At 32.4% G+C, this 27,339-nt stretch overlaps 1 protein-coding gene across 12 annotated transcripts in view; it reads left to right on the top strand.

Annotated features, from left to right (window-relative positions):
• The first annotated feature begins 3,421 nt into the window (after positions 1–3,421).
• The window catches only part of LOC114330502 (papilin), a 274,344-nt gene continuing 250,426 nt past the window's right edge, over positions 3,422–27,339 (top strand). For 10 of the 12 annotated variants that reach the window (XM_050654187.1, XM_050654186.1, XM_050654185.1 and 7 more), the window contains exon 1: positions 3,423–3,644. In XM_050654187.1, the coding sequence (XP_050510144.1) occupies positions 3,616–3,644 (29 nt within the window). In that variant the 5' untranslated portion in view covers positions 3,423–3,615. Of the gene's footprint in view, positions 3,645–5,571; positions 5,692–27,339 lie in introns of those variants that run through there. The other 2 variants (XM_028279882.2, XM_028279858.2) reach the window with 2 other exon arrangements.

The raw sequence follows: 27,339 nt of genomic DNA, 5'->3' as shown, positions 1-27,339 counted from the left end.
CAAAACAGCAGTAAATAAAATTAGAATCGCCCTAATGATATCCAATCTCCGATAGGAGAGGCACTTAAAGAAGAAGAAGAAGATAAGACGAGATGGTTATCATTCATCATTCTCTTTGCCTTATCCCTATGCGGGGTCGGCTTCCCTAATTGCATTTCTCCACACAATTCTATCTTGGGTCATATCAATGTCAATCCCTTTTACCAACATGTCCTGCCTTATCGTCTCCCCCCGGTCTTCTTTGGTCTTCCTCTCCTACTCCTTCCAAGAATCTGCACTTCAGCTATTCTTTGTATTGAGTGATTAACGTCTCGACATTGAACATGACCAAACCGTCTTAACCCATGCTCTCTCAATTTTTCATCAATTGGTGCCACACCTAGACTTCTCCTAATATAATCATTTCTAATTTTATCCTTCTTTGTCACTCCACTCATCCATCTAAGCATTCTCATTTCCGCCACATGCATTCGTTGTTCCCCTTTCTTCTTCACTGCCCAACATTCAGTTCCGTACATCATAGCCGGTCTTATTGCTGTTTTATAGAATTTTCCCTTCAGCTTCATTGGAATTTTTCTGTCACATAACACACCACTCGCTTCTTTTCACTTCATCCATTTAGCCCTAATTCTACTGCATGCATCTCCATCTATTTCTCCATTACTCTGTAATACCGATCCCAGGTACTTAAAACTATTGCTTTTTACAATCAGTTCACGATCCAAAGATACCATTTTATTTGTAGTAACTTCATCTTTAAATGAACATTCCAAATACTCTGTTTTTGTCCTACTAAGTTTTAAACCTTTTTCCTCCAGAGCTTGCCTCCACTGTTCCAGTTTTTGTTCTAAGTCTCTTTCACTATTTCCTACTAAGACGATATCATCAGCATACATTACGCACCATGGAATGTTACCCTGTAGTTTCGCTGTTATCTGGTCCAAAACTAACGAGAATAAATACGGACTAAGCACAGAGTCTTGGTGCAATCCTACTTTCACATGAAATTTATCAGTCTCTCCCACACCTGTCCTAACACTAGTCGTTACTCCCTCATACATTTCCCTCACAATCTTTACATATTCACCAGGGACTCCTTTCTTATCGAGTGCCCACCACAGAATCTCTCGAGGAACTCTATCATACGCTTTCTCAAGATCAATGAATACCATATGAGCGTTTGTTTCTTTACTCCTGTATTTTTTCATCAACTGCCTTATAATGAAAATTGCATCTGTTGTTGATCTGCCCTGCATACTGCCAAATTGATTCTCAGATATTTCGGTCTCTTCACGTATCCGTTTATCAATTACTCTTTCCCATATGATAAGACGAGATGGTATTTGGATGAAATATATAGAAATGAAAATATCACAGCAAAAACAAGCCACAAAAGCACTCCATAGAGTGAACGGAACTAATCAAAGAAAACAAAAAAGGATCTTTCAGAGCATAGTGGCAAATATCGTCGATAGGAAGTCATTCAATACGAAATAAAATAAGAACAGTTGAACTAATAATGCATTTTTTCATAAAGAAAAGATATTTACAAATCATCAGAGAGAGAGAGAGAGAGAGAGAGAAGAGAGAGATAGAGCATAAGAACCAAGGAAATGTGGAACGGAATGGAAAAGTGGAATGATCAATTACAAAAAGTTGTAAAACGGAGCCCTGCAGTGTGGTACAGGTATGTACAAAGAATGCCAGAGCAATGGTGGCCGAAAAGAATATTGGACTGGGACCCTCTGGGAAGAAGACTTGCTACAAGATGAAAAACGAACATAGGAAATGTACGAAAATGTAGGAATGTAGGAAACGTACATAGGAAAATTTATCATAGCAAATGCTCTGATAGATAAAGACCTCAGAGAAGGTGCCTGAGAGAATATAGTGCTGTGGAGGACGAAAACGGCAAGCTCATGATACAAAAAAGCCGAAGAATGTCTTAGACAGAGCAACCAACACAGAGGTATTGAGACGAATGGATAAAAAGATAAAAGATGGAAATGTTAGCAACTGCAAAAGGATTTAAGCGTCATATCCGGGCCATGTGTTCCGTAATGATAAGTGCAGTCTGCTGCAGCGTATAGTGGAAGACAAGATTAAAGGTATAAGAGGTTTGGACAGAAAGAAGAAATTCTAGCTGAGAAATAAGAGAATGGTTCCGAATAGAACAAGCTACAAACATAATGCCTACGGCACAAGACAGAGAAACCTATTAATAATTTCCACAAGGAAGAATTTCCTGTGAAAACCTTTTAAAAGGTTTTAACCTTTTATTTTTGGGTGGCTCACCATGTTCTTTTTTTCATGTTTCACGTTTTGTTTCTATATTTGTAGCCCTATAGGGGCTTTTTAAACTAATACATATACCTTTTACCAGGACAAAAATTTTTTACTAAATTTTACTTATTAATAATTTGTTGAAGAAGTATGTAGTGAATTTCAGCACTCAGGAAAGCACAGAAATTCCTGTCATATTTTTATATTCACTACATTTATCTATTACTACATTATTTATTTTGTGTGTTCTTCAGTTACTTATTGTACTTTCTACAGTTACTATTTCAAAAGTTGTTTTGTTACGAACGGCTCTTGGATCAGCATTTTTAGCAATTGCTGGATGTGGCCTGCGATATTTTAGGGAGATTGTTTCAAAGACATCACAATACTCATCAGTAAGTTCGTTGCTTGCTTTGTTTAGAAATTCAGCGGGCATAAATGGAACTTTGGTTTTCGGACATCTGGTCCTCTGTTGTGACATGTTTTCAAAACCTTCTTAGTTCTGTTGTTAGATCTTTCATATGTTTTTAGCAGGTACATATCGTTTGCTTTAATTTCTGTCCAGATTAAATCACGGTTAGAGTAGTTTGGTATGGCAAAATTCCTCTAACCGGGGTTTAACCGGGTCAGAAAGTACCGGCTCTAAGTATCATATCAAAGATAGTAGGGATATTTGCTAACTGGTGGATTAATACACGTTTTTCAGTAGAGGGCGGCACGTAAAGAAGAAGAATAAATTTAAATAAACTTCTTGTATGATATTATAATCTTATGTCGGTTTTATTTCTATTCCTGAAGACACTTTTTTTAAATAGGTTATTGTGTGTGTGGAGAGAAAGAGATGGCATTAGACAAAGAGTCTTTTTGCCACAGAATTTTGTTATAAAGATGTTTACATTTTTATCTTAGTATCATTTATAAAAATAGGTTATTGCACCCTCTCATTTATTTTATACGTATTACCGTCGTTAGACAATCATCATCAACCAAGAAGAGTTGGACGTCGCGTCGTTAGCCGTAGGCCGAGTGGGGCCCACCAGCATTGGCCCTTAAAAGTTTTCGAGTTTTCGTTGACCGATGCGTTGGCGTTCTCGTCGTTGCTCTCTGGATGCGGTGCGAGAAGAGATCTTCCGCTGCTTCTGGTGGTTTGGGATTCGTGGTTTCGTTATTCATTTCATTTCATTCTAATCATTCCTCTCGGTGGAGCCGGCGCGTAGACGGACAGTTCTATGGTCCTTTGGACGTGAATTCTTTTTTTTTTTTTGACTTTTTCGTTTACGGCTTTTTGTTTTTTCGCTGTGGTTGGTGAGTGCTTTTGGGGAATTTTCTGTCATGGAATTATTTAGCAGGCGATATAACATGTAAGTTTGTGATTTTTTTTGAAAATTTTTTGGTGTTGTGAACAAGGGTGTACATTTTTTTAAAAGAAGCTTTCTTTTGTCAAATGTTCCAATATTTTTAAAAATCAAGTAAAAGAAAAAAATGCTCAATATACATTAATTTTAACATTTATATCAAAGAATTAAGCAAAAAATGCCCTGTTCGGGACTGTGAAAAATCCTTGAATCCTTGTGAAAAGTCCTTGAAAAAATCGAGTGCTTTTGGGGAATTTTCTGCCATGGAATTATTTAGCAGGCGATATAACATGAAAGTTTGCGATTTTTTTTTGAAAATTTATGGTTTTATGTACAAGGTGTGCACATGGTTTTAAAAGAAGCTAAAAATATTTTTGTCAAATGTTTTAATATTTTTAACAATTAAGGAAAAGAAAAAAATGCACAACATACGTTAATTTTAACATTTGCACCAGGGAAATAAGCAAAAAAGACACTGTACGGAACTGTGACAAATAAGGCTCTGAATTTTTTTAAAGTTATAGGCCTAATAAAGAAAGCCTTTACGTTTTTTTCAAATATTTTGGCGTCTTTTTTAAATATTAACAATTTAGTGTCAAAAAAGTCTTACCATTAAAAAGCTTAATATTTAGGGGGATAGGCGCAAAACTTCGGCTCTAATGCTTTTTAAATGCATTAGATAAATTTTTTCGAATCCTGAGAAAACGAATAAGTGTTTTTGAAAAGTTAAAACGCAGTATGAAAGATTACGTTATTACCGAGGGTAGAAAGTCACTGAAAACTTCTATAATGTTTATTTTAATAACTTACAGGGAAAAAAAGAGAAAATTTAGTGTGATTTCTGATTTCAAAATTTGATAAAATATTTTTAATATCTCATTTAAAAGAAACTTTTTGTTTATTCTAAGGGGCTTTTGGCCCATTCCAGTGGCGGCTCGTGATTTTTACCATATTTTTACCATAAGTACCTAACTGTAAAATATCTAGATAAATTTGCACTAGCAAAAAAATCTGCCAAAAAAATCTAATTTAAGGCCCCATTTTTTTGACCATTTTTTATTTACATTTTATAATATCATCATAATATTTATAATTTCATAATATCATATCATTTTAAAAATAGTTAGTCAAATTGTAAAAGTGTATTACCAAAGTTTGTGTCGTTTATTTTTTAACAATTCTATCTCTATAAGTAGATATGCATATCAAAATAAATACAGATTTGAACTTTTGCAGTCCATACAGGTTGAAGGTTCACATTTTTTAAGATATTCAACTGAATTTTTTTAATTCTAAAAGCGGCCTACTGCGAATCCAAAAGCACAGTAAATTACCGATATTTTGCTTTGCATTACAGATATAGGAAAACGTTATTTGAACAAGTTGTTCCAAATATTATTCTAACCCCACATACCAAATTTCATCATAAAATTCGCACTTTTAGTTTTTTCATTATTTGTAGTCAGGATCCTAAAATTGCAGAGGAGGCTGCTGGCCGATTAGCCGCCCTTGCCCAATCTCCGGGCAGCGTGTGCCTTAAACTATAATGCAGCTCTAGGAGACCGGGTCTCCGTAAACGCTGCTGGGCTGCGCGGAGCATTAGCAAGTGAGATTTTCCGGCCAGCAGCCTCCTCTCCAGTTTTAGGATCCTGATTACAAATAATGAAAAAACTAAAAGTGCGAATTATTTTGTAATGAAATTTGGTATGTGGGGTTAGAAAATTATTTGGAACAACTTGTTCAAATAAATTTTTCCGATATCTCTAACTCGAAGCAAAATAACAAAGTAAACAAAACAGTGTAGCATGTGTAAAAAATTTATGGGGAGGCTAAGCCTTCCTTGCCTCCTCTGACCAGCCGCCACTGGCCCATTCTAATCATTCCTGGCGGTGGAACCAGCGGCGCGCTGACGGACGGTTCTATGGTCTTTTGGACGCGAATTCTTTTTTTCTTTTTGACTTTTTCGTTTACGGATTTTTGGTTTTTCGCTGTGGTTGGTGAGTGTTTTTGGGGACTTTTCTGGCATGGAATTATTTAGCAGGCGATATAACATGTAAGTTTGAGATTTTCTTTTGAAAATTTTTGGTTTTGTGTGTCTACAGGGTGTGCACATTTTTTGTAAATTAAAAAATATTTTTTTCAAATGATTTGATATTTTTAACAATCAAGGAAAAGAAAAATGCATAAGATACATTCATTTTATTTAAATTTAAACCAGGGAAATAAGCCAAAAAGGCCCTGTTCAGGACTATGACAAATCCTAAATTTTTTTATTTTTATAGACCGATATAAAGAAAAATTATACGTTTTCTGTGAGCATTTTGGCATCTTTCTTTAATTACTAACAATTTAGTGTAAAAACGCGTTTTTTCGATATTTGGTTTACCGTTAAAAATTTACCATTAAATTAAATAATTTGGTTTACCATTATTTAAGGTAAAATTACATTAATTAACATTAATTAAAATATTAATTTATTAATCAAACGTTAATTGAAACATTTAGCTTTAAAATGGCGATTGCTAAAATTTGTAAAATTAATTTGTTGTTCAGAAAATTGCAAAATAAGAAAAAAATACTAAGTTAAGTATTTTTTAAATATTTAAAAACAGAATAAAATATTACATTATTACCGAGGGCCAGCCAAATTTTTTTTTAGTCCGAAGTTTCCTATTTTTTTTAATTTTAGGGGTGAAAAAAAGAGAAAATTTAGTAAACTTACTAATGAAGTAAAAACCTCACGTGTAGGTAGATGGTATATAATGTAGCTACCTACACGTGAGGTTTTTACTTCATTAGTAAGTTTTTTATTATGGTATACAGCCAATGAGAGGAATCTTTTCCTTTTTATTTTAGAAAATTTAGTATGATTTTTAATTTTAAATATTTTATTTAAAAGAAACTTTTTATTTAATCTGAGGGACTTTCGGCCCTCGGTAATAATGTAATCTTTGATTCTATGTACGTTTAAATTGTTCAAAAATATTTATTAGTTTTCTCAGGATTCGAAAAAAATTAATGCATTTAAATAGCATTAGACTAAGATTTTGCGCATACCCTCTTAATTATACAATAATTGTTGACTATCGTATGTGACTCAAAACTTTTAGATATCTTTTATTATGTATACTTTTTGGTATATAGAGTTACTTCAAATTGGAACTGATATTATTTTTGATACTGAAAAGATATTTGCAATAGTTTGGACACATTGCCAGAAGAACAGCTACGATTAAAAACTGATAATTGAGGGCAGGGTTGAAGGAAGAATACCTAGGGAAAGACTTCTAAGCCGTTAGGCGGATCAAACCAAAAATATTGACTAATTGAGTGTTATACAAAGCCAAATAACTAGCCCAGAACAGAAAAGGATGGAAGAAAATCATAAGAAAATTATTAAAATTTGAAGGTGTCACCATATCCCTATAGGGGATTAGGACTAAAAAAGATATAAAAATTAAGAAATACATTAATAAGACAAACAGAAAATCGATATCAGTCGTTTGTCCACTGAAAAGGAGGCATACTTATAAAAGAAAAAAAAAACAACATAGACTATTGACCTTTTAATGAAAACTAGTGACAAATATTTCAACATCCTGAAATTCCAAAAAAATAAAGGAAGTCTGGTACCTACGTTAAATTAATAAACACTCTAGTATTTATAGCACCAATACGCTATCAATTAAATAGATCTGATTTTCAGTTTGTATTTAAATTAAATATATACCTGCTTATGCTTAGAATCGTAATGACGCTAAAATTAGCTATGCATCTATTTTCATTTAAAGTAAATTATTATGCTTAGGTTTACACCGAATGATTTACTTTAGGAAGTTGAATAGCCTCTGGACAATTCACTTATTAACGATATACACTTTTTGGGCAGAAAATTTCTTGTTAATGTTTGCCAAGACAATAACTATTGTCTTGGCAAACATTTATTGACTTATTAACCTTTGGTAAATGTTTTTGTATAAATTTGCACCGAATTTATTCATTCGGACAATATATTATACACTTACCGACAAAATATTGGACTGATTTGAAATTTTGCAAAAAAAGTTGTTGAATATTCTTTAATACTTTTTAACTTCTTCTTCCCTTAGCTTTTCCCTTGTCATTGGTGGCTGTTTTTTACTTTTTTTCGCCACTCATTTTTGTCGACCGTGTCTTCTTCATTTAATCTTGTTCAAGTTTTCTGCCACAGTCTTTCCATATTCTCCTCGATTATCCTCTACTTCTCTTTCTCACAACTTCTAACAGCTCTACTCTTCGTTCCATATAGTTCTCGTTTTTATGTTTGATGCGACTAAACAATTAGGTATCCCCAATCACTGCAATAGGTTGGAAGCATTTGAAATGTGGACATATCGAAGAATGCTGAGAATCTCCTGGACATACCGAATAACCAATGACGAAGTACTAGGAAGAATATAGAACAGCATGAAGATACTGGATTCAATCAAAATAAGAAAACTGCAATACTTGGGTCATATAACACGTGGTGACAGATATGAGCTCCTAAGATTAATAATGCAGGAAAAGATTCAAGGAAGGCGCAACATAGGTAGAAGAAAAATGTCCTGGCCGAGAAATCTCAGAGAATGGTTTGGATGCAGCTCAACTGAAGTTTTTCGGGCTTTACTGTCAAAAGTTAGAATAGCAATGATGATTCCCAACCTTCGTCGCGGAGATGGCACGCAAAGAAGAAGAAAAATCACTGCAAATCTGAAGTCTACTGACTAAGATGTTAATCACTCTCAGACAAGGAAAATGAGCAATTTTGTTCTTGGGCACATCTCTTTTCATAATATATTTGTATAGTACACCATGCTCTATTTTATATTTTCTGCAACTTTTCTTAAACTACCCATTCTGTACGTCAATAACTACTTTTATAATGCCCTGGATCATAATATTAAACAAAAGTTGTGGAGCTATTTAACAACAACGCTCATACGATTGAAAGCGTCAAAGATATTAATACAAATGTAAAATGCAATTCTCATTACAATCAATTGTGGTTTCCGAACTTCATAAAAATGTGCAGACGCAATCAGTTCATCCCATTTACAATAATTTACAGACCATGGTGAATACCCTTCTTCTTCCATTCCTATTATATTAAACGAAAAAAGAAATAAGAAATATGTAGTCCGAAAAGGTTTTTGACCAGACGGTAGACGGTATTCGCCTTTAGAGCTTCGATAATTGCTGGTTTGCTTCGATTATAGTTTTTTAGTAGATTAAATAATTTTTTTAATAATATCTTGGTTTCTTATACTTTATTATTTTATCCGAATCGGTATTAGGATTTGAATATTTTTAGCGATAATTTTGATCATAAATTGTTATGATCGAGCTGAAAATTATTGGTTGTGTTCGGTTTTTGCAGGGTTGAATAAACTCAATGGTATAAAATTGTAAAGAATGATATTAAAAAAGAATAAGAAAACTTTACAAAGAATCTGTAAGATGGAATTAATATTTAAATCGTGTTGGAACAATCAATAGAATATTGATACGATTAATACAAGGATAGAAACAACAAAAAATGGAAGGCATATTACTGATATTACGAGAATAAAAAAAGGAAAATTTTAAAAATTTGTCAAAAAATGGTTGGATATTACATAGTAGTAGATAGATAGACCTACTGAAAAAGTCGGTTTAAAATGAACTTAAATAATACAAAAGTGGTGACAAATCAATATATCACAATCGACTTAGATGGAAGTGAGATTGAAAGTGTCGAAAGGTATATATTATTTACCTAGGTCACATGATCAAACTAGGCAAACAGAATCAAACGGCAGAGATAACTATAGAAGAATTTGAATGACTTGGGCAGCAGTAGGAAGACTCAGTGATGTGTTGAAAAACAAGAAGATACCAATAAATGTAAAGAGAAGGATATTTAACAGTTGCATTCTGCCAGTTATGACCTATGGAATGGAGACCATGACACTTACAGAGGAATCAGCCAATAGATTGAGAACGACACAGAGGGCGATCGAACAAGCAATGTTAGGAGTATCTCTGAGGAAACATATACGAAATGAGGACGTATGAAGAATGACGAAGGTGGAAGATGTAATTGGAAGAATTGCGCAAATGAAATGGAACTGGGTAGAACACAAGGCACAGCACAACAATGACAGGTGGACCAGAATCATTGTAGATTGGAGGCCACGTGAACACAGTCGTAGTAGAAGAAGGCCACAAAAATGATGGCTAGACGACATTAATGCAAACATGGGGAGAAACTGGAACCAAATAGCACAAAACAGAGAAGAATGGAGAACCTAAGGGTAGACCTTTGTCCAGGAGTGGATGCAAACATGCTGAAGAAGAAGAAGTAGGCAGATAATTCTTTGATTATACAATTAGAAATAATCTCATTTTAAAATCTTTTTTAAATTTAATTAAAACAACTGGAGTGTTTCCTGCATTTTTAATTAATTAGTGTAATTATAGCTAGATAGCAATACCGACGCATCTGGGAGTGGAAAAGCAAGAGATTCTGACTTTATACCAAACCGACTTATGCACATATATCTACAAACAGATGCCATAGAAGTGATTAGTTGCTGGAATTCGTGGCGGTCGGCTTCTGTTTCTTCCTCCATTCCCTTTCTTTTACCTGTTAAAAGGATGTTTTCGGACTTAATACTCAGGGGCGTACAAATAATAATTTTGTTATTACAATTATTATATCATTAAATCCATTATCAAGACCATTATTCCGGAAAAAGGAAAGATGCGAAGTATTTTAAAAGGAGAATACATATTATAGCTCTTTTGCAGTGAACTAATTAAGTAGAGAGGTCAGAGGACGAACGAAATACCACAGAATATATACTCTCCTAGAAGAAGAGTTTGAATGGAACAGATGGTCACGTTTATTTGTCTCTTGAAAATACCGTAGTCATTGTCAGGCCACATACACTAACTCAGTTGGTGCACAAAATCCTATGCTGAAACGTTACAGGGCAGTACACTTCTATAAGGTATATATTCTTTGGAAATACTTAGTAATTTGTAGTGTGTTGAGAAAACGAACACTATAAATCATCATCATTACCAGGATCATTCGCTTCGCTATTTTTTGAGTATTGTTTCCTGTTTTTGTGGTAGGTTGTAACATAACTTTTCTTTTTTCCATTAATTCTACGGTTTCCCCTGGAATCAATGTTTGTTCTTTTGGATACATGATGTATCCAGCTTTTTATTCCATTTCATGTTTTATTTGGGTCTTCTAATATTTGTGTTTTTTCATAAATTATCAGTTATCTAGAATTATAGTAGAATAGTAATTTGAGGCTGTAGTTCATTTTTAGTAGCTTATGATCTGATCCTCAGTTTGCCTGTATATTGCCACAGTAGGCATTAATTGTACGTTTATTACTAGGATTTTCCATCTTTTACGCAAGAGTATGTAGTCAATTTGATTTTTTTGTTCTTTATTTGGACTAATCCACGTTGACAGCCTTCTTGGATGGTGTTTATAAAGTGTATTTATTATCACTAGATTGTTTTCACTGCTATAAACTGTAGAAGACTCGATAGCATATATTTTGTTTTTTTATTAAGCTCTAGTCCATTTACATGTACAAACCCTCTACACGTTTGCAAAAACTACTGTGTCGTCAGCATATCTCATGCTATGTAGATGAACTTCGCAACTTCGGTTACTGATATCTCTTTCATGAGTTGAGGTTGAGGTATGGTTGAGGTTGACTTCAACCTCAATAGCACCTTGGCAGTTATACATTTCCAATACAATTTCTTTTCTTTAATAATATTTTTTGAAACGATTTCCGGAGTGGTATAATTGAAACGACAATTTTTTTACGTAAAAATATAACTGTTATTACGATCACTGTGACTATTTAATCCCATATAAACAAAATCTTCAAGAATAACTCTGTAAGGGATAACTCTTTTTTTAATAGATAAACCATTAAGAACAGCATTATAAATATATTTTATTTAATATCTTAAGACTTCATAAAATAGTCCAATAATTTTATAGTATTCTTTTATGGCTCAATAAATCCCAACCTTTTGTAAAAAGGTGTCGTTAGCTAAAACTGAGACGCTCTTCTTATATTACGAACCCTTAAACCATCCCAGTGGCGTCTTCAACAATAATAACCTTCTGAAGATTAACTGAGAGAAATAAAATTGTATACATTATTTCCTTTAAAATCATTGGCAATTGTGTGATAATAATTTTAGAATTATTTTATTTTTGAAGTTATACTTCTTTAGGCGCGATATGAGGGTGAATTTTAATATGATTAAAACCTTCAATCTGGGCGCAGTCGCATTATAACTTTGTTCTGATTGGATGTTCAAATAACATGTCAAAAATTATTCAATATGGCGGCTGTGGCACAGCTGTGGTTTGATTATTTATGGTTGTTGCGTTTCGAAATTTGTGGGAAAAGAAACAACAAACAAAAGTTAGTTAATAGTTATACTGCCTTTTTAAATAGTTTTCATATATATTTTTGGACTATTTTGGACAAGGAAAACTCATTCTAATTTGGTAAGTAGTTTTTATTATAATCATATTGTAATTATACATTTGGATTAGGTTGGAATAAATTTATTTTCTCAAGAATGGGGATTTTAGAGAGAAATCCGAAATTAGGTCCGATTTTTATTTTTAAATTATGATTTTTTGGCGTATATTTATTTATCTAGTAGGTATGTAATGCTTTGATTTACATACTTAATTTGATCACCAACAAAAGTTCTACCAATCTTCATCTAATATATTGTTTTCTTACTGTTTTGTTATATTTTAATATTTTCTTCCGCAAAAAACAAACTACATAATTTGATTAAATTCAGAACAAGTGTCAAACAGTAAAACGTTCAGTTGCCCTATTTTTCCACATGACAAATAATGTGTAATTGGATGAGTGAGTCTAGGCTTCGATTACGAATCAAAGCTCCCCCAAATTCGCGGGTTCGAATCCCGATGCAAGTTTTTATTTTTTTATTTTTTTATGCATTTTATGATTGTAAGTATATTTGTTATATATTTTTTTTCAGTAAATGCGTATTTAAATTTTTTGCCAACAATTATTATCGTTCAGAAATCATTTTTTCTTTGTTTTTGTGGCATTTTTCAATGTTTTTGTGTGCGTTTTATTCTTTTATTTTTTTAAATTTTTGGTATTGTCTTAATAAAAATTTTTGGAAAGTAGTAAGTATTAAAATTAGTTTAATATTTTAATAAAATATAAATAAACTGTTTAAAGTACATTATATCAATTTCGTTAAAATCACATAATATGTAATAGAAGTATAACTTCTTACGTGCGTACAAAGTACACACACATTCTTTTTTTTTTGACCTATTATTCTTTGCCTTAGTTCGGGCGAGACGCCGAGACACATTAATATGTGGTCATAAGACACTAAGACCTTTACACCCTACCAAATTCCTGTAAATAAGTCCTGTAGCCTGTAAAAATTATACTTCGAACGCCTCTGTCTTTTTTAAGATGGTCATAAAATGTGATGGGATTTATTTTTAGTGCTAACAAATAATGTTAGTGGAATATGTTGTATAACTGATAAACCAGAACAATATACTTAAAACATAAATACCTATTGTCTGGGTGAGGCTTATAGATGAATATTGGATAAAAAGGGGTACAGCACACATAGAAATAAAATATAAAACATTTTTCTTTTTTTTAAATTTTTCCTTACTTTACCCTTATTTTGTATTATCTCTGTCGCTATTCAACTCTTTTATTGGTCTGTCCGTTCTCTTTTTTCCTATTGGTTTAGCTTATTACACTCTTTTTATTTGCCTGTTACTGTCCACCTTTGTTATATGACCGAACTATGTTAATGTTTTCTCCTTTATAATTTTAAACAATGGTTTAATTGTAAGTCTGTTTCTTATTTCTTCATTTCTGAGTCTAACATTAATGTCTATCATGTTTGTTTTTTGGTTCCATTTCTATTTTCTATCATGTATGATTTTATGGGTCCTAATCTGATTTTTGCCCCTTTTCCATTTATTTTTTTCTTTGCGGCTATGTTCGTAAGTTTTCTTTGATTAAATATTTTTTTCTACAACAGTGTTAAAAATGCAATTTTTAGCACTCCATAGGAGCGTTAAAAATGCTACTTTAAAGCACTAGTGCTTTAAACATTTTAAGGCACTGCAGTTAAAAGTGAATTTTCAAATTGTGAAACGTGAAAATATTTATATTTCATTTATTAACATTAATATTAATAGTACAACTTGCGCAATTTGAAAAAGGTGGTTTAAAGGGTTTTTTAAAATTTAGTTTAAACTGTATTATTGCATGTTTAACACGTTTGTAGAAAAAACAAATTTATATAACGGTATAATATTTTCGCTAAGAATTTTTAGACATTCCCCTCGAGTGTAGGCAACCAGTTCTACCTTTTACGGGTCATAGGTTTCATGGTTTCAGCAATTAACAAAAATATTGTATTTTATAAATTTATAACGTTTGTAGAAAAAATATTGTATGATATACGTGTTAAAAAGTACATTTTTAAGGCACTCATCTGAATTGCAGAATTCGCTTCGCTCATTCTACTTTCACATGCGTGCCTTAAAATTATACTTTTAACACATATCATAAATAACTATCTATTTCTTTTAGTGTCAGGTCACATTCTATGTTAGTAGGTGTTGTTTATATCCTTGTTAATTTACCTTTGGCTTTCAATTTCTCTTAGAATTTTTTAAATGCAATGACACACATCATATTATTTATTTTTTGCTCTGTTTTTATCTCTGTTGTATGTATGTACTATTTTTAAGCTTCTCATTATAAAATTGATTTTCTTTTTTTCCTTCTGGTATACTTCTATAGTTATTTCTATTTTCTCCACTTCTTGTTTCATTATCTTCATTTCCTTCTTCAGATTTTCATTTTCTAGTATTAACTCGTTCATTTGCACTCGTTCAAGGCCGTTTTTTAAATTCTGGTTCAAAAAAGTGACTGAAGCGTCTTTAGTAAATAATTTTTATATTTTATATACAATATTACATTTTTCCCTTCTTCCGAGTACCTATATTGGTAGTGTAATAAGGTTAACATAAGTTATTTCGAAAAAAAAAAAATTAATTGATTGTGTACTTTCAAATTATGATATAAAAATTTAAACCATGTTGGAGATAATAATATGTCTCGTCATGTATCAGAATATACCCCACATCCAGACAGGACTTAGATGTCAAAGAACGCGTATAGTTGACCGTGAGTTCATAATAATTATTTTTGCGTTTTATTGCTCTCTATGTAAAATTAGCAATAGCCTTCGTCATATATTTGTTCTCTATGTAAACGTCGAAAAGCTATAAAATCGGAAATGGTTGATGATGTGTTCCACGTTCTCCAGGTAATAAATATGTTCCGGCATTGCGAGAAACATATTTACCAAAGTTCTATTAAAATATTTGTATACTGGGTAAGGTAACTCGCTCATAAGCCTGAAAATAAACGTAGGCCTGAAAATAAACGAAGAAAAAACTAAATATGACAGCGGATAGGACAAAACATTACCATAGACGAAAATAACTTTGGGGTGGTCAAAGAATTCAAATACCTAGGAACAACAATTACCAGTGGCAACACAGGAGAACGGGAGGTTGAAGTACTAATACTGGCGGGGAATACATCTTTCTTTTCCGTTCTCATCTAATGAGGTCAAAGCTTCTCTTAAGATGTGCCAAAATCCAAATGTACAAAACTATAATCGACCAGCAGTGACATACGGAAGTGAAACGTAGGAACGCAAAATCCTGCGAGTTATATTATGGTCCTTGCAGGGACAGTGTGACAAATGAATGGAGGAGCAGATACAACCATGATTTAGAGACTCTCTGTATTAAATAGTGTGATGTATAATGCCTTTTAGGTCCAAACTAATTAAAACTCTCTTTCTTGGTTCAGATACATTATATTTACACTCAACTCCATCAATGACTAACTATAACAACGTGTTTACATATAACAGTAACGACCTAGTACAATAATTAAATACTGAGTACAATAATCTTTCTCCACCGAGTTAATGTTTATATACACATTTAAATAATAACAAAACATGACAATTCAATGTTACTTGCGGTTATTGATACAAGAACAGATACTACATGGATTAATGACTTTGAATGAGTTTTAAACATATTTTGTACAGGGTGATATTATAATACCACACCTCCCCGTTTTGTTAAAATTACATATTTTTAAAATAAGATTGATTGTCTATCATCGCCGTTTAAAAAAAAAAAAAAGAAAGTCCTAAGAAGAGAAGAAGAATATCTGAGTGTATATCCCTCTTTCCCTTTCACAGAGTGTTTATGATTACCTAATACTATTTTCAAAAATTAAATTTCCTAACTATCCTAACTAACTGTAAAATGGTACATTTCAGATCAATCGATTTTTTCCTAAACATGTATATTCTTTTTCCTATTTTACACAAAAGTTCATATTTTCCCTATACTAAAACTGGTATTTTATAACCTATTACTAGTTCACGTACTTCACGTCGTGTCTTTTCGTCCTTTTTTTTTTCGTTCACTAATTCACTTCATCAAAACAGTGTCCACAGTGAATGAAATTGATCCTAACTTTTAAATAGTCTTTTAGTGCCTATCAGCCGTAACTAATCTAATTGTAATAAAATCTCGACTTTAATACCTCCTAAGCTAAGCTAATATTACCTAAAACTCTATTAAATAGTATATATATTATGGTATAAAAAAATAATTTAACGTTACTTTGCTATTTCATCTTATTATTTCAGTCTTATTTTGATTTATTTATATACACCTTACTAATTTTAAAATATTGTACCTATAATAGAAATGTAATCTCTCTAAAACTTTTAATATGTGTCTCTAAAAAACTTCTAATAACTCTCTTGTACCTATAATAAATATTTAATCTATCTAAGAACTTCACTTTTTGTGTCCCTTTGCTTACTATCTACTAACACTTATTGTAAGATATTGTCTATCCTTAATTCAAACACTTCCATTTTACGCGAAAATTTAACCTGAATTCATTATCTACATTTAAAAATAAGTTATTTATAATTTACATTACTTTAGAGAAAAAAAATTTACAACTTTAATTCTTAGACATAATTCAATGATTAGCTACTTATTTGATATTATTCTTAATTCTGCTTTATTTTGACATTTCTGACAAATTTTATTTTCCTTGTTCCATTTTTCCCACATATTTTAATCAAATTATTTTTTTCTCTCTCTCTTCTTCTTGTCTGGTACTATAACTATATTTCTTAATTTTTCTCCACATAATAACACTTCTACAGTGTACATACTTCATCTTCATATAACAATCATTTGTCATTTAATCATCAATATATCATTTCATAATATAACATCATAATAATCACTTCCTTTACTTATCCCTCAATGCCTACGTTCGACTAATCAAAGTGGCTTTACTCGAGAGAAAAGTTCCAATTCTTCTACATATTCCATATAACAATCATAATACTCAATACTAGCCACGAAACCTCTACAATCTACCTTAACAGAAGCGGGTATAACATCGTTGGCTAGATCAAATTCTTTTACAAATTTCACAACCTCAATCCCTTGCTTTGAGGCCGTTGTTTATTCACGAATAATCATGAATAAAATAGGTACTCTCAAAACACAGAGTGGGTCTCTAATAAGCTTTCAAGCTTCTATAAATCATTAGTACCTTCCTAATTTGACAAGAGCAGTGGGTTTCTTATTTTCTCTAGTTGCCTCATAATATTTAGCTTATAATATTGTTAGTTCTTCTTCTAATCTATATAGTTCTTCTTCAAATTCCTTATCTCGACTCATCAGGTCGGTTCGTTAAAAATATATCTCTTGCTTATAGCAATGTTTGTCTTAGAGCTCTTATATCAACGTATGTCATCACTAATCATTATTCATTAAAAAAATCATTTATATATCATTTATCACACAAAAAATTATTAATTCAGGTTCATATCATACAAAATTTAACACAAAATCGATTAAAATGTATCTATAGAATCAATAAATATCAATAATAAAAACAACTGGCTAATAAAAATTCAATAATGGTATACATATTCGACAAAAATTCAATAAAAATTTAATAATAGCATATGCAAAAGTTAGATAAAAATATTCAAAATCGGTTGATATCTCAAAATTCGACAGAAATTTTTGAAAAAAAAATTCGATATTCCATAAAATATTCAAAAATAACCGTACTAAAAATCGAAATCGGATAGATTTTTCAAATAAATTCAATAAAAATTCAAAATTCAATAAAAATTCAAGAATAGCATATATAATAAACTTCGATAAAAATATTCAATTCAAAAATCACTTCATATTTCAAAATTCATAGATATTCTTAAAAAAAAAATCGATACTTCATAAATTATTCCAAAATCAGCAAAGATAAATATTCAATTTTTAATAAAAATATAAAAACGAGGGAAGCATTTTTAATAAAGATAGACATTCTTACTTACATTTTATCACTTTGTCTTTTTACTGGGTTTCCTGTCCATCTTCGTCCTGGTCCATCTTCGCCGTCTCCGTTTCCAAGCTGGTGCCGCCATCCCTGCTCCTTTCAGAAGACCTCCTCTAGTCTGCAGGATCAGCCATGTATTAAATAGTGTGATGTATAATGCCTTTTAGGTCCAAACTAATTAAAACTCTCTTTCTTGGTTCAGATACATTATATTTACACTCAACTCCATCAATGACTAACTATAACAACGTGTTTACATATAACAGTAACGACCTAGTACAATAATTAAATACTGAGTACAATAATCTTTCTCCACCGAGTTAATGTTTATATACACATTTAAATAATAACAAAACATGACAATTCAATGTTACTTGCGGTTATTGATACAAGAACAGATACTACATGGATTAATGACTTTGAATGAGTTTTAAACATATTTTGTACAGGGTGATATTATAATACCACATCTCTTCGCGCAGGGAAACATCGTGAGATGCATAAAAGCCAATAGACTAAGATTGGCAGGCAGATTAGCAATGTATTTTCGGAACGATCAGACGATAGAAGACTGGCAGGATGGACTAGAAAAATGTGGAAAGATGCAGTCATAGAAGATCTGGAGAAGATGGAAGTGAGACCATGGGAAATAGTAGCATAGGACCTGAACCAATGGAAGACAATAGTAAACGCGGCAAAGACTCACGAAGAGCTGTAAAAGCCAAAGATGATGATGATAATTCGCTCATAACACTGGGTAAGGTGTAACAAACATGAGGTTGTTCTTCATCAGTATTTCAATATAATATTAAGAATAAACATAAAATGGATTAACCAAGTACACTAAAAGGAAGACATTTTTCAACTCACGTTATAGATTAAATAAAATCATAGATAAATTGTAACAACTGCATGAAAATTTTTCTTCCTCTTTCTCATAATCCTTAGTGCCCTTCAGGATGTCGGATGTCTGGTTCCGCTTCTTATCCATTTCTTTCATACGCTTCTATTGGTGGCCACATTCTTCATATCTCTTATACTCATGTGGCTCCGTTCACCTATATCCTGGATTTTGTCCATTCATGTCTTCTACGGCATTCCCTTTTTCGATTTCGGCAATTGTTTGTTTTCGAACATGATAATATCACCAAATAAAACGAAAAATATGATAATCTCTAAAGATCCAATAAGATGCAAGCTGGAAGTGGGCAGCAAAATAATCCAGCAAGAAAGAAGTATCAGCTACCTTGGAGTACTAATGCACAGTCATGGTGATACAGAAGCGGAAGTTGCCCAATAAATAAACAAAGCCAACATAATAGCAGGATGTCTTAACCACACTATCTGGCGAAACACTCATCTACGGACAGAAACAAAGGCCAAGATTTATAGGACAGTAATTAGGCCAATTATTATGACTTACACCACAAGGACAAAAAGACTGATGGAAACGTGTGAAATGAAAATAGTCCGAGATATCATGGGAAAATCATTATGAGAAAAACAACGTAGCACAGACCTCAGGCAAAGCTGTAATATAGAGAACATAGATGACTGCAAACTGAAAAGAAAAAAAGAATGGTATAGCCATATAAGCAGAATGGGAGAAGGAAGACTGGTAAAGACAGTACGACACAGATCACTAAACGGCCGAAGGAGCATAGGAAGGCCAAGGAAGAGATGGAGTGACCACCTGGATACCTGACGAGGAAACATCCGAAGCTGGAACGGGCGCGATCCTATTAAGGAAGCAGGAAGTAGAAGAAGAAAAAATATCTAGATTGAGGGCATCAAAAGTGGACCTCCTAAGTTAATTGTCTAAATGACTCTACCATATTCCCCCAGATCCCTATTATCTTTCATATTTTTGAAGTACATTTTAGTCGTATATACAATAAAATTGCGTTAAATCGTTGTTTACCATATATTTACTATGCCACTGTACCGAAAAAAGAGAAATCTCAAGGGATTTACGTGCGAGAAAGCGGTCAAGTTAAAATACAAATTTAAGGGTTGTCTACGACGACTTTGAAGAATCCCTTCTCACGATAATTAATGCCTTTTTGATGTAATCTCACGCCCTAGTGGTAAAAGATCGGAATGCGTGTGCTTTATTTTTGTTATCATAACTGATACCCAGTGACAAACGAAAAATAAAAGGGTTGAAATAGTTCTAAATGAAGACGTTTTGGTAATTTAAGGCGTTTTTAACTTAAATGTTTAAAGATAACGGCTAATTATTTAGGATTGGGTGAGTTTTTATTAACTATACTCTATAAAAGCTTTTATGACATATAAAATAAATAAATTAGTAATGCTTTTAAAAAACTTTATGGTTTTGTTTAATTTCCTTTTAGTAATTTACTATTTTTATTGGTAGTAAGCCGCAAAGGAAAGAAGACATACGTGAATGCAAGGACTGCAAGGTAATAGTGAGCGAGACAGTAAGCCAACAACATAAGCTGCTTGTTCTGAACATCGAAGTAAAAAGCGAAACTAAACAAAAATATCGGAGAAGACCACAAAAAATCAAGTGATGGATGCTAAAAGATGAGAAAGAAGGTCTATTCAGGGAAAGAATAGTAGAAAAATATGTTTGAACATGAAAGGAAGCCCTAAGACAATTTGGAGAAAATGGCCAGTATTATTAGAGAGACAGCTATTGAAATACTTGGGAAAACGTCAGGAAAGAAGTTTGAGGATAATGAGACTTGGTGGTGGTCAAACGAAGTTCAAGGAAAAATAAAAGAGAACGGAAAATTATATAAAAAGTGACAAGAAACCAGATCGGACACAGATCTTCAAAACTATATGGTCGCCAAAAAGGAAGCGAAACTAGCAGTAGAAAAAGCTAAAGCAGAAGCGTATTCAAACCTATACGATCAACTTGATACCAGGGAAGGCGAAACAAAGATATTTATATAAAATAGTCAAACAGAGAGCAAAGAAAGCAAAAGATTTCAATCAGATTAGATGTATCCGAGATGAAAATGATAAAATACTAATTCACGAAAAGGATGTCAAAAACAGATAGAGAAAGTACTTCGACAGTTTATTAAATGAAGAATTTGACACACAGCCTGTGGAGTTAACGGAGACACCAAAATAACAAACGAGGAAGTGGCTCAAGCGCTTCAAAAAATATAGAAAGGAAAAGCAGTTGGACCAGATGATATTCCTGGGGAAGTATGGAGAACATTGGGAGAGACAGGAACAAGTTGGCTTCTTCTTCTTCTTAAGGTGCCGAGACCGCTTGTCGATCGTTGGCTCTCATGTTGTGCAGCATATTAACAATCATTGTCTTATTTACAGCCGCACGAAATAGTTCAGTGCTAGTTTTCCCAAACCATTGGCGTAGGTTTTTAAGCCAAGAAGTTGTACGGCGGCCCACACTTCTTTTTCCCATTATTTTACCTTGCATGACAAGGTGAAGTATGTCATATTTTTCTGGGTGACGCATTATATGACCAAAGTATTCCAATTTGCGCCTTTTAACCGTGTTCACTACTTCGCAACTTTTATTCAAACGTTGCAAAACCCTTTCGTTTGTGACTCTTTCTACCCAACTGATCTTCAGAATACGGCGGTAGACCCACATTTCAAATGCTTCTAGGTTTTTTAAAAGCGATTCTGTCAGTGTCCATGCTTCAACCCCGTAAAGTAGTACTGGGAATATATAACATCGGACCATTCTTATGCGAAGTTCCAAATTTAGATCATGACTGCACAGGATTTTCTTAAATTTCATAAAACTTGTTCTTGCTTTGGCAATTCTACTTTTTATTTCTGTACTAGGGTTCCAGCTTTCATTAATATGAGTACCCAGATATACAAGATTACTTACTCGTTCAATTGAGTCATTACCGATTGTTACGTTATAGTTATTATTATTTACGGCTGCCTGTTTACTAATAACCATAAACTTTGTTTTTCTTGCGTTGAGTTTGAGTCCATATATCGCGCAGAATGCCACCATTCGATTCAATAACGCTTGAAGATGTTCAATTGATCCAGTCAGCAACAAGGTGTCATCTGCGTATCTGATATTGTTCATAAGCATACCATTAATGAGTATTCCCTCTTTTGCGTTTTCCAAGACTTCATTTAAGATTGTTTCAGCGTAAAGATTAAACAACATTGGTGACATTGGCTAGCAGGTCTAATTAATAGAATTATGGAAGTTGGATAAATGCCAGACGAATTGAGAAACAGTATACGGTGTTGAGCGCGCTAATAACCGGCAAAATAGCACAAAAGATGGAAAACGTATTAAGTTGTGGGATAAAAAGAAATGAAACTAGTTAAGATGGGATATTTGGCAATATTAACCTATAAATTTATTTATATTGATAGTTTTCCACCTTTACACGTATCAGAGGAGTGTGTTAACTAAAACTGTCACTGTGACATTGGTAGTTGCCAAACTCGTTCGATGCGTCTAAAGGTGGGAAACAATCAATATAATGTAAATTTATAAGTTAATATCGCTAAAGTTCCCAGCTCGACTAGTTTCATTTCTTTTTATCTCACAGCTTAATACGTTTTCCATCTTTTGTGCTATTCTGCCGGTTATTAGCTCGCTCATCACTGTATTAGTACCTGATTACAAAAACAAGGGAGACATACAACAATGTACAAACTACAGGGCTTTAAAACTGCTTAGCCACACCATGAAAATATGGGAAAGAGTAATTGATAGACGGATACGTGAAGAAACCGAAATTAATATCCGATAATCAATTTGGCTTTATGCAGGGCAGATCAACAACAGATACAATTTTCACTATAAGGCAAGTGATGGGAAAAGGAACAAAGGAACCAACGCTCATATGGTATTCATTGATCTTGAGAAAGCATATAATAGAGTTCCTCGAGAGATTATGTGGTGGGAACTCAATAAGAAAGGAGTCCCTGGTGAATATGTAAAGATTGTGAGAGATATGTATGAGGGAGTAACGACTAGTGTTAGGACAGGTGTGGAAGAGACTGATAAATTTCATGTGAAAGTAGGATTGCACCAAGGCTCTGTGCTTAGTCCGTATTTATTCTCATTAGTTTTGGACCAGATAACAGCGAAACTACAGGGTAACATTCCATGGTGCTTAATGTATGCTGATGATGGAGTATTAATAGGAAATAGTGAAAGAGATTTAGAACAAAAGCTGGAACAGTGGAGATCATTCAGTTCGTCATCACTCCCAGGGATGGCAAAAAATCATAATTTAAACATAAAAATCGACATGTTTCGAAATTATTTATCGTTCATTCACGAAATAATAAATTTATTCGATTTGGTTTTCACGTACTGTATATAATTTATAATTACTTTTAAATATTACAAAATATGCTGTAATCAACTTTAGGTGAATACTGAATACAAAATAGACTGTGGGATACCCATTGTAAGATCACGGATGGTACACTTCACTCGTATAGTCAACAACAAAAAAACAACATACTGACACGTGGTGTTTCTCTTATTTAAATAAAAAAGACTCTATATTTGATATACTGAGGTGAAGAAGATGTATTTACCTTAGCGCTGGTAAGAGTGCTGAGTATTTTCTTAAATAATATTTGATTTTTTAGTGAAATTTAAGCGAAGTTTGTTTTTAGAGCTTTTGAATGAATGCTTACCGGAAGTTGACAAAAGGCGAAACGTATATTTTCATAAACCGTAAAGAAATCTTAATGCAATTTAGAAAATATATTCATCTTTTGTTCTCCTTATTCTAATTTTTTTCGGGCAACTTTTTCTATTTTACCATGCATACAAAATAAGAAAGAAAATATTAGAAAAAAGAAAGAGATTAAATTTGCATACATTTTTTTATTACATAGTGTTGTATGTTGTATTTACTGGTAAATAAAAATTGATATACGATCTCTATTTGTTGTGGCTTTTTTCCAAACGTAACGGCAGTAGAAAAAATATTGTTCCTAACTTAAGCGGAAAGTGTCTTCTTACATGTGCATGTGTGTTGTCTTGTTTGACATCTACTTCAGATAAATATGCTCTTTTATTTTCTTTACAACTTTCCTTCATCCTTTGTACTCGATTTGTTATTATACAAATTTTACAGTTTATTTTCCGAAACATACAAAGATAGAGAGTATAATATAGGACTATTAAAAAACAGTAAAACACTTTTGCGAAAATCATTCTGCAGCTTATAGTCTAAGAGCTAGAGCCGAAAAATCATCGTCATAAGTAATATGGAGTTTGGCATGTGAAATGTGTCTATTAGTCCGTTCTTTAACGGTAAAATATTGCAAAACCTCTAAATTTTAAAGAACCGCTTGGATTGACATGAAATTTGGCATACACATAGCTAACAAGTCAAAGAAAAAAAGTGATAATGTGCTGATATGTGCTTTTGTCCTGGGGGTGCTTTTCACCCCCTCTTGGGGGTGAAACAATATTTGTCCAAAGAAAGTCAGGAAATGGATAAACTGGCTAATTTTAAGTAACTTTTGTTCTATAGAGTTTTTTCACTAAGTCAATACTTCTTGAGTTATTTGGCAGTGAATATGTTCATTTTTTCAACAAAATAACCACGTTTTTAGACGGTTTTTCGCAAATAACTCAAATAGTAAGTATTTTGTCGAAACATTCTTAGCAAAAATAAAGCCTGTAAAAATTTTAAAAAAATGGTGTATATATCACGTCTCTACACCTAGTAGGAGCAGAGTTATAGCTAATTAAAAATAGGTTCATATTCGTCAAATTCCAAATGGAATACTTTAACGTGAAATTACCAAAAATGAAGCACATTTCGGGGAAAACTCATTACAACTTATTTAAAGTGTTTAAAAAAAAGCTTCATTTTTGTTTTATAAAAAAATTTCTAGCATCAAAATTAAACAAGTTACGCTCAAAATAAAGTTAGTCCCTTTTGGTTTTGGTAAAAAAATCGAGAAAATCACCCCCTAATTAGTATCTTAAATGAACTTAATCGTTACGACTCACAAGTTTCTTGACTCGTGTATATATTGTTTATATGATCTGTAAGTTTCATTGGTTCAAAGTCCTTATTATTGAAAGGGCTGTAGTTAAAAGGGGTTGAACGAGTCACTGATCACGAATGTATGCAAATTTAGAAACACCAAATCTTAATCAATTTTTGTCCAACAGAAAAACAAAAAAATACATGATATTCAGAAAAGCAATGCTGACTTTTTGTCTTTCGAAATTTTTGGTATCTCTAACAATTTTTAAGTTATTTTGAAAAAAAGCATATTTTTTAAAATTTTAATTTTTAAAATTTTTACTTTGATACCAATTTTTTTCAAAAATAAGCACTTTGAATCGATGAAACTTACAGATTATATAAACACAACCTAAGTAAAATAATTTGTGGAGCGGTAACGATTAATTTCATTTAAGTTGCTAATTAGGGGTTGGTCTTCCCGATTTTCTTTTGCAAAAACAAAAGGGACCAACTTTATTTTGAGCGTAACTTGCTGAAATTTAATGCTAGAAACTTTTTGTAAAAACAAAAATAGAGCCTTTTTTAAACACTTCAATAAAGTTAAAATGGGTTTTCCACAAAAAGTGCTTAATTCTTTGGATATTTCACGTCGAAATATTCTATTTGAAATTTGGTGAATATGAATCTATTTTTCATTGGCTATAACTCTGGTTCTACGAGATCCAGAGACCTAAAGGGTACACCATTTTTTTACTTTTTTATAGGCTATATTTTTGCTAAGAACGTTTTTTCGACAAAATACTTACTTTTTGAGTTATTTGCGAAAAACCGTCTAAAAATGTGGTTACTTTGTTGAAGAATGAACATATTCACTCGCAAATAACTCGAAAAGTGTTGACTTGGCGAAAAAGCTCTATAGAACAAAAGTTACTTAAAATTAGCCAGTTAACCCATTTCCGGACTTATTTTGGACATATATTTTTTCATTCCCAAGAGGGGGTGAAAGTCACCCCCAGGGCAAAAGCACACATCGGCAAAATATCACTTTTTTCCTTTGACATATAAGCAATACGTATGCCAAATTTCATGTCAATCCAAGCGGTTCTTTAAAATTTAGAGCAAAAACCGTGAAAGAATGGACTATATTGTATATTGATAATTATGACCCCTTTCAGGCTGACACCTCAGTGGATACAGGAAGTAGTAGCAATAAGGGATGAAAGGGAAATGTCAGTGTAGTCATTAAAGATTTTCACCTCCTATTTTGTTAAACCTCTATCGATTTGCATGAAAATTGGTGACTAGTTAGAGCATACCTCAAGAAATAAACCTGATTTGGTGCCAACTTGCACTTTTACCCTGGGGACAGATACCACCCCTTCTCGGGGGTGAAAACTATTTTATTAAAAATAACCCCACAAATCGATAGAGGGACAAATTTTAAGTAAAATTTGTTATATCATGTTATTAAAATAAATCAATACTTTTTGAGTTATTAAAGATCAAAGATTTCTCTATTTAAGAGCACATGCGTGAAGTTACGGATGATAAAAAGAACATATTAATAAATTGTATGTTAGTAAATAGTATATTGTACAACAAGAGAGAAAAAAGACATATTTCTCATGAGTGCAGAAGTTTGTTGGCACGAGCCGAGGTACGAGGCAAGTACCAAAAACTGTACTTGTACACTTTACTTTTTCTATGGATGCGTTTTTGTCAAGAGTTCTAATTTCAAAATTAAATAATTTAGGTGCTTTTAGGTATATTATATGCCTAAATTGAAATAACATACATATTATACACATAGGTATTTAATATTCTTAATATTTATAATATACTTTATTTATTTAAAATTATAATTCACAGTTGAACAGTCTTAAAAGGTAATTTTTGATAAGTTTTGACAAGTTTGAATACATTTTGTTTGACAAAAATAATTGTGTTTGTATTGTGCATGTTACCATGGAAATGGCGATCTTATGTATGTAAACCGGCGGTGAACCCGTGAGAAAAAATATTTCTCACTACAATGGCCGACTTTTCTCACTGCCTGAGAAATTGTTCGTTTTAAATGTATGTAAGTAGTGAGAGAAGTTGCATATTGTATAGCATCCATAGAAAAATATTATTTTTAGATTATTTCGATATTATAAATTTAGCAAAAATTTATTCGAATATGTCAAATGTACCCATTATTTTACACCTCCAGTTTCT

The sequence above is a fragment of the Diabrotica virgifera genome, chromosome 6 (assembly GCF_917563875.1).
Source record: "Diabrotica virgifera virgifera chromosome 6, PGI_DIABVI_V3a".
NCBI lineage: Eukaryota > Metazoa > Arthropoda > Insecta > Coleoptera > Chrysomelidae > Diabrotica > Diabrotica virgifera.
The sequence above is the reverse complement of the archived record's forward strand: the minus strand, read 5'-3'. Positions and strand labels throughout refer to the sequence as shown.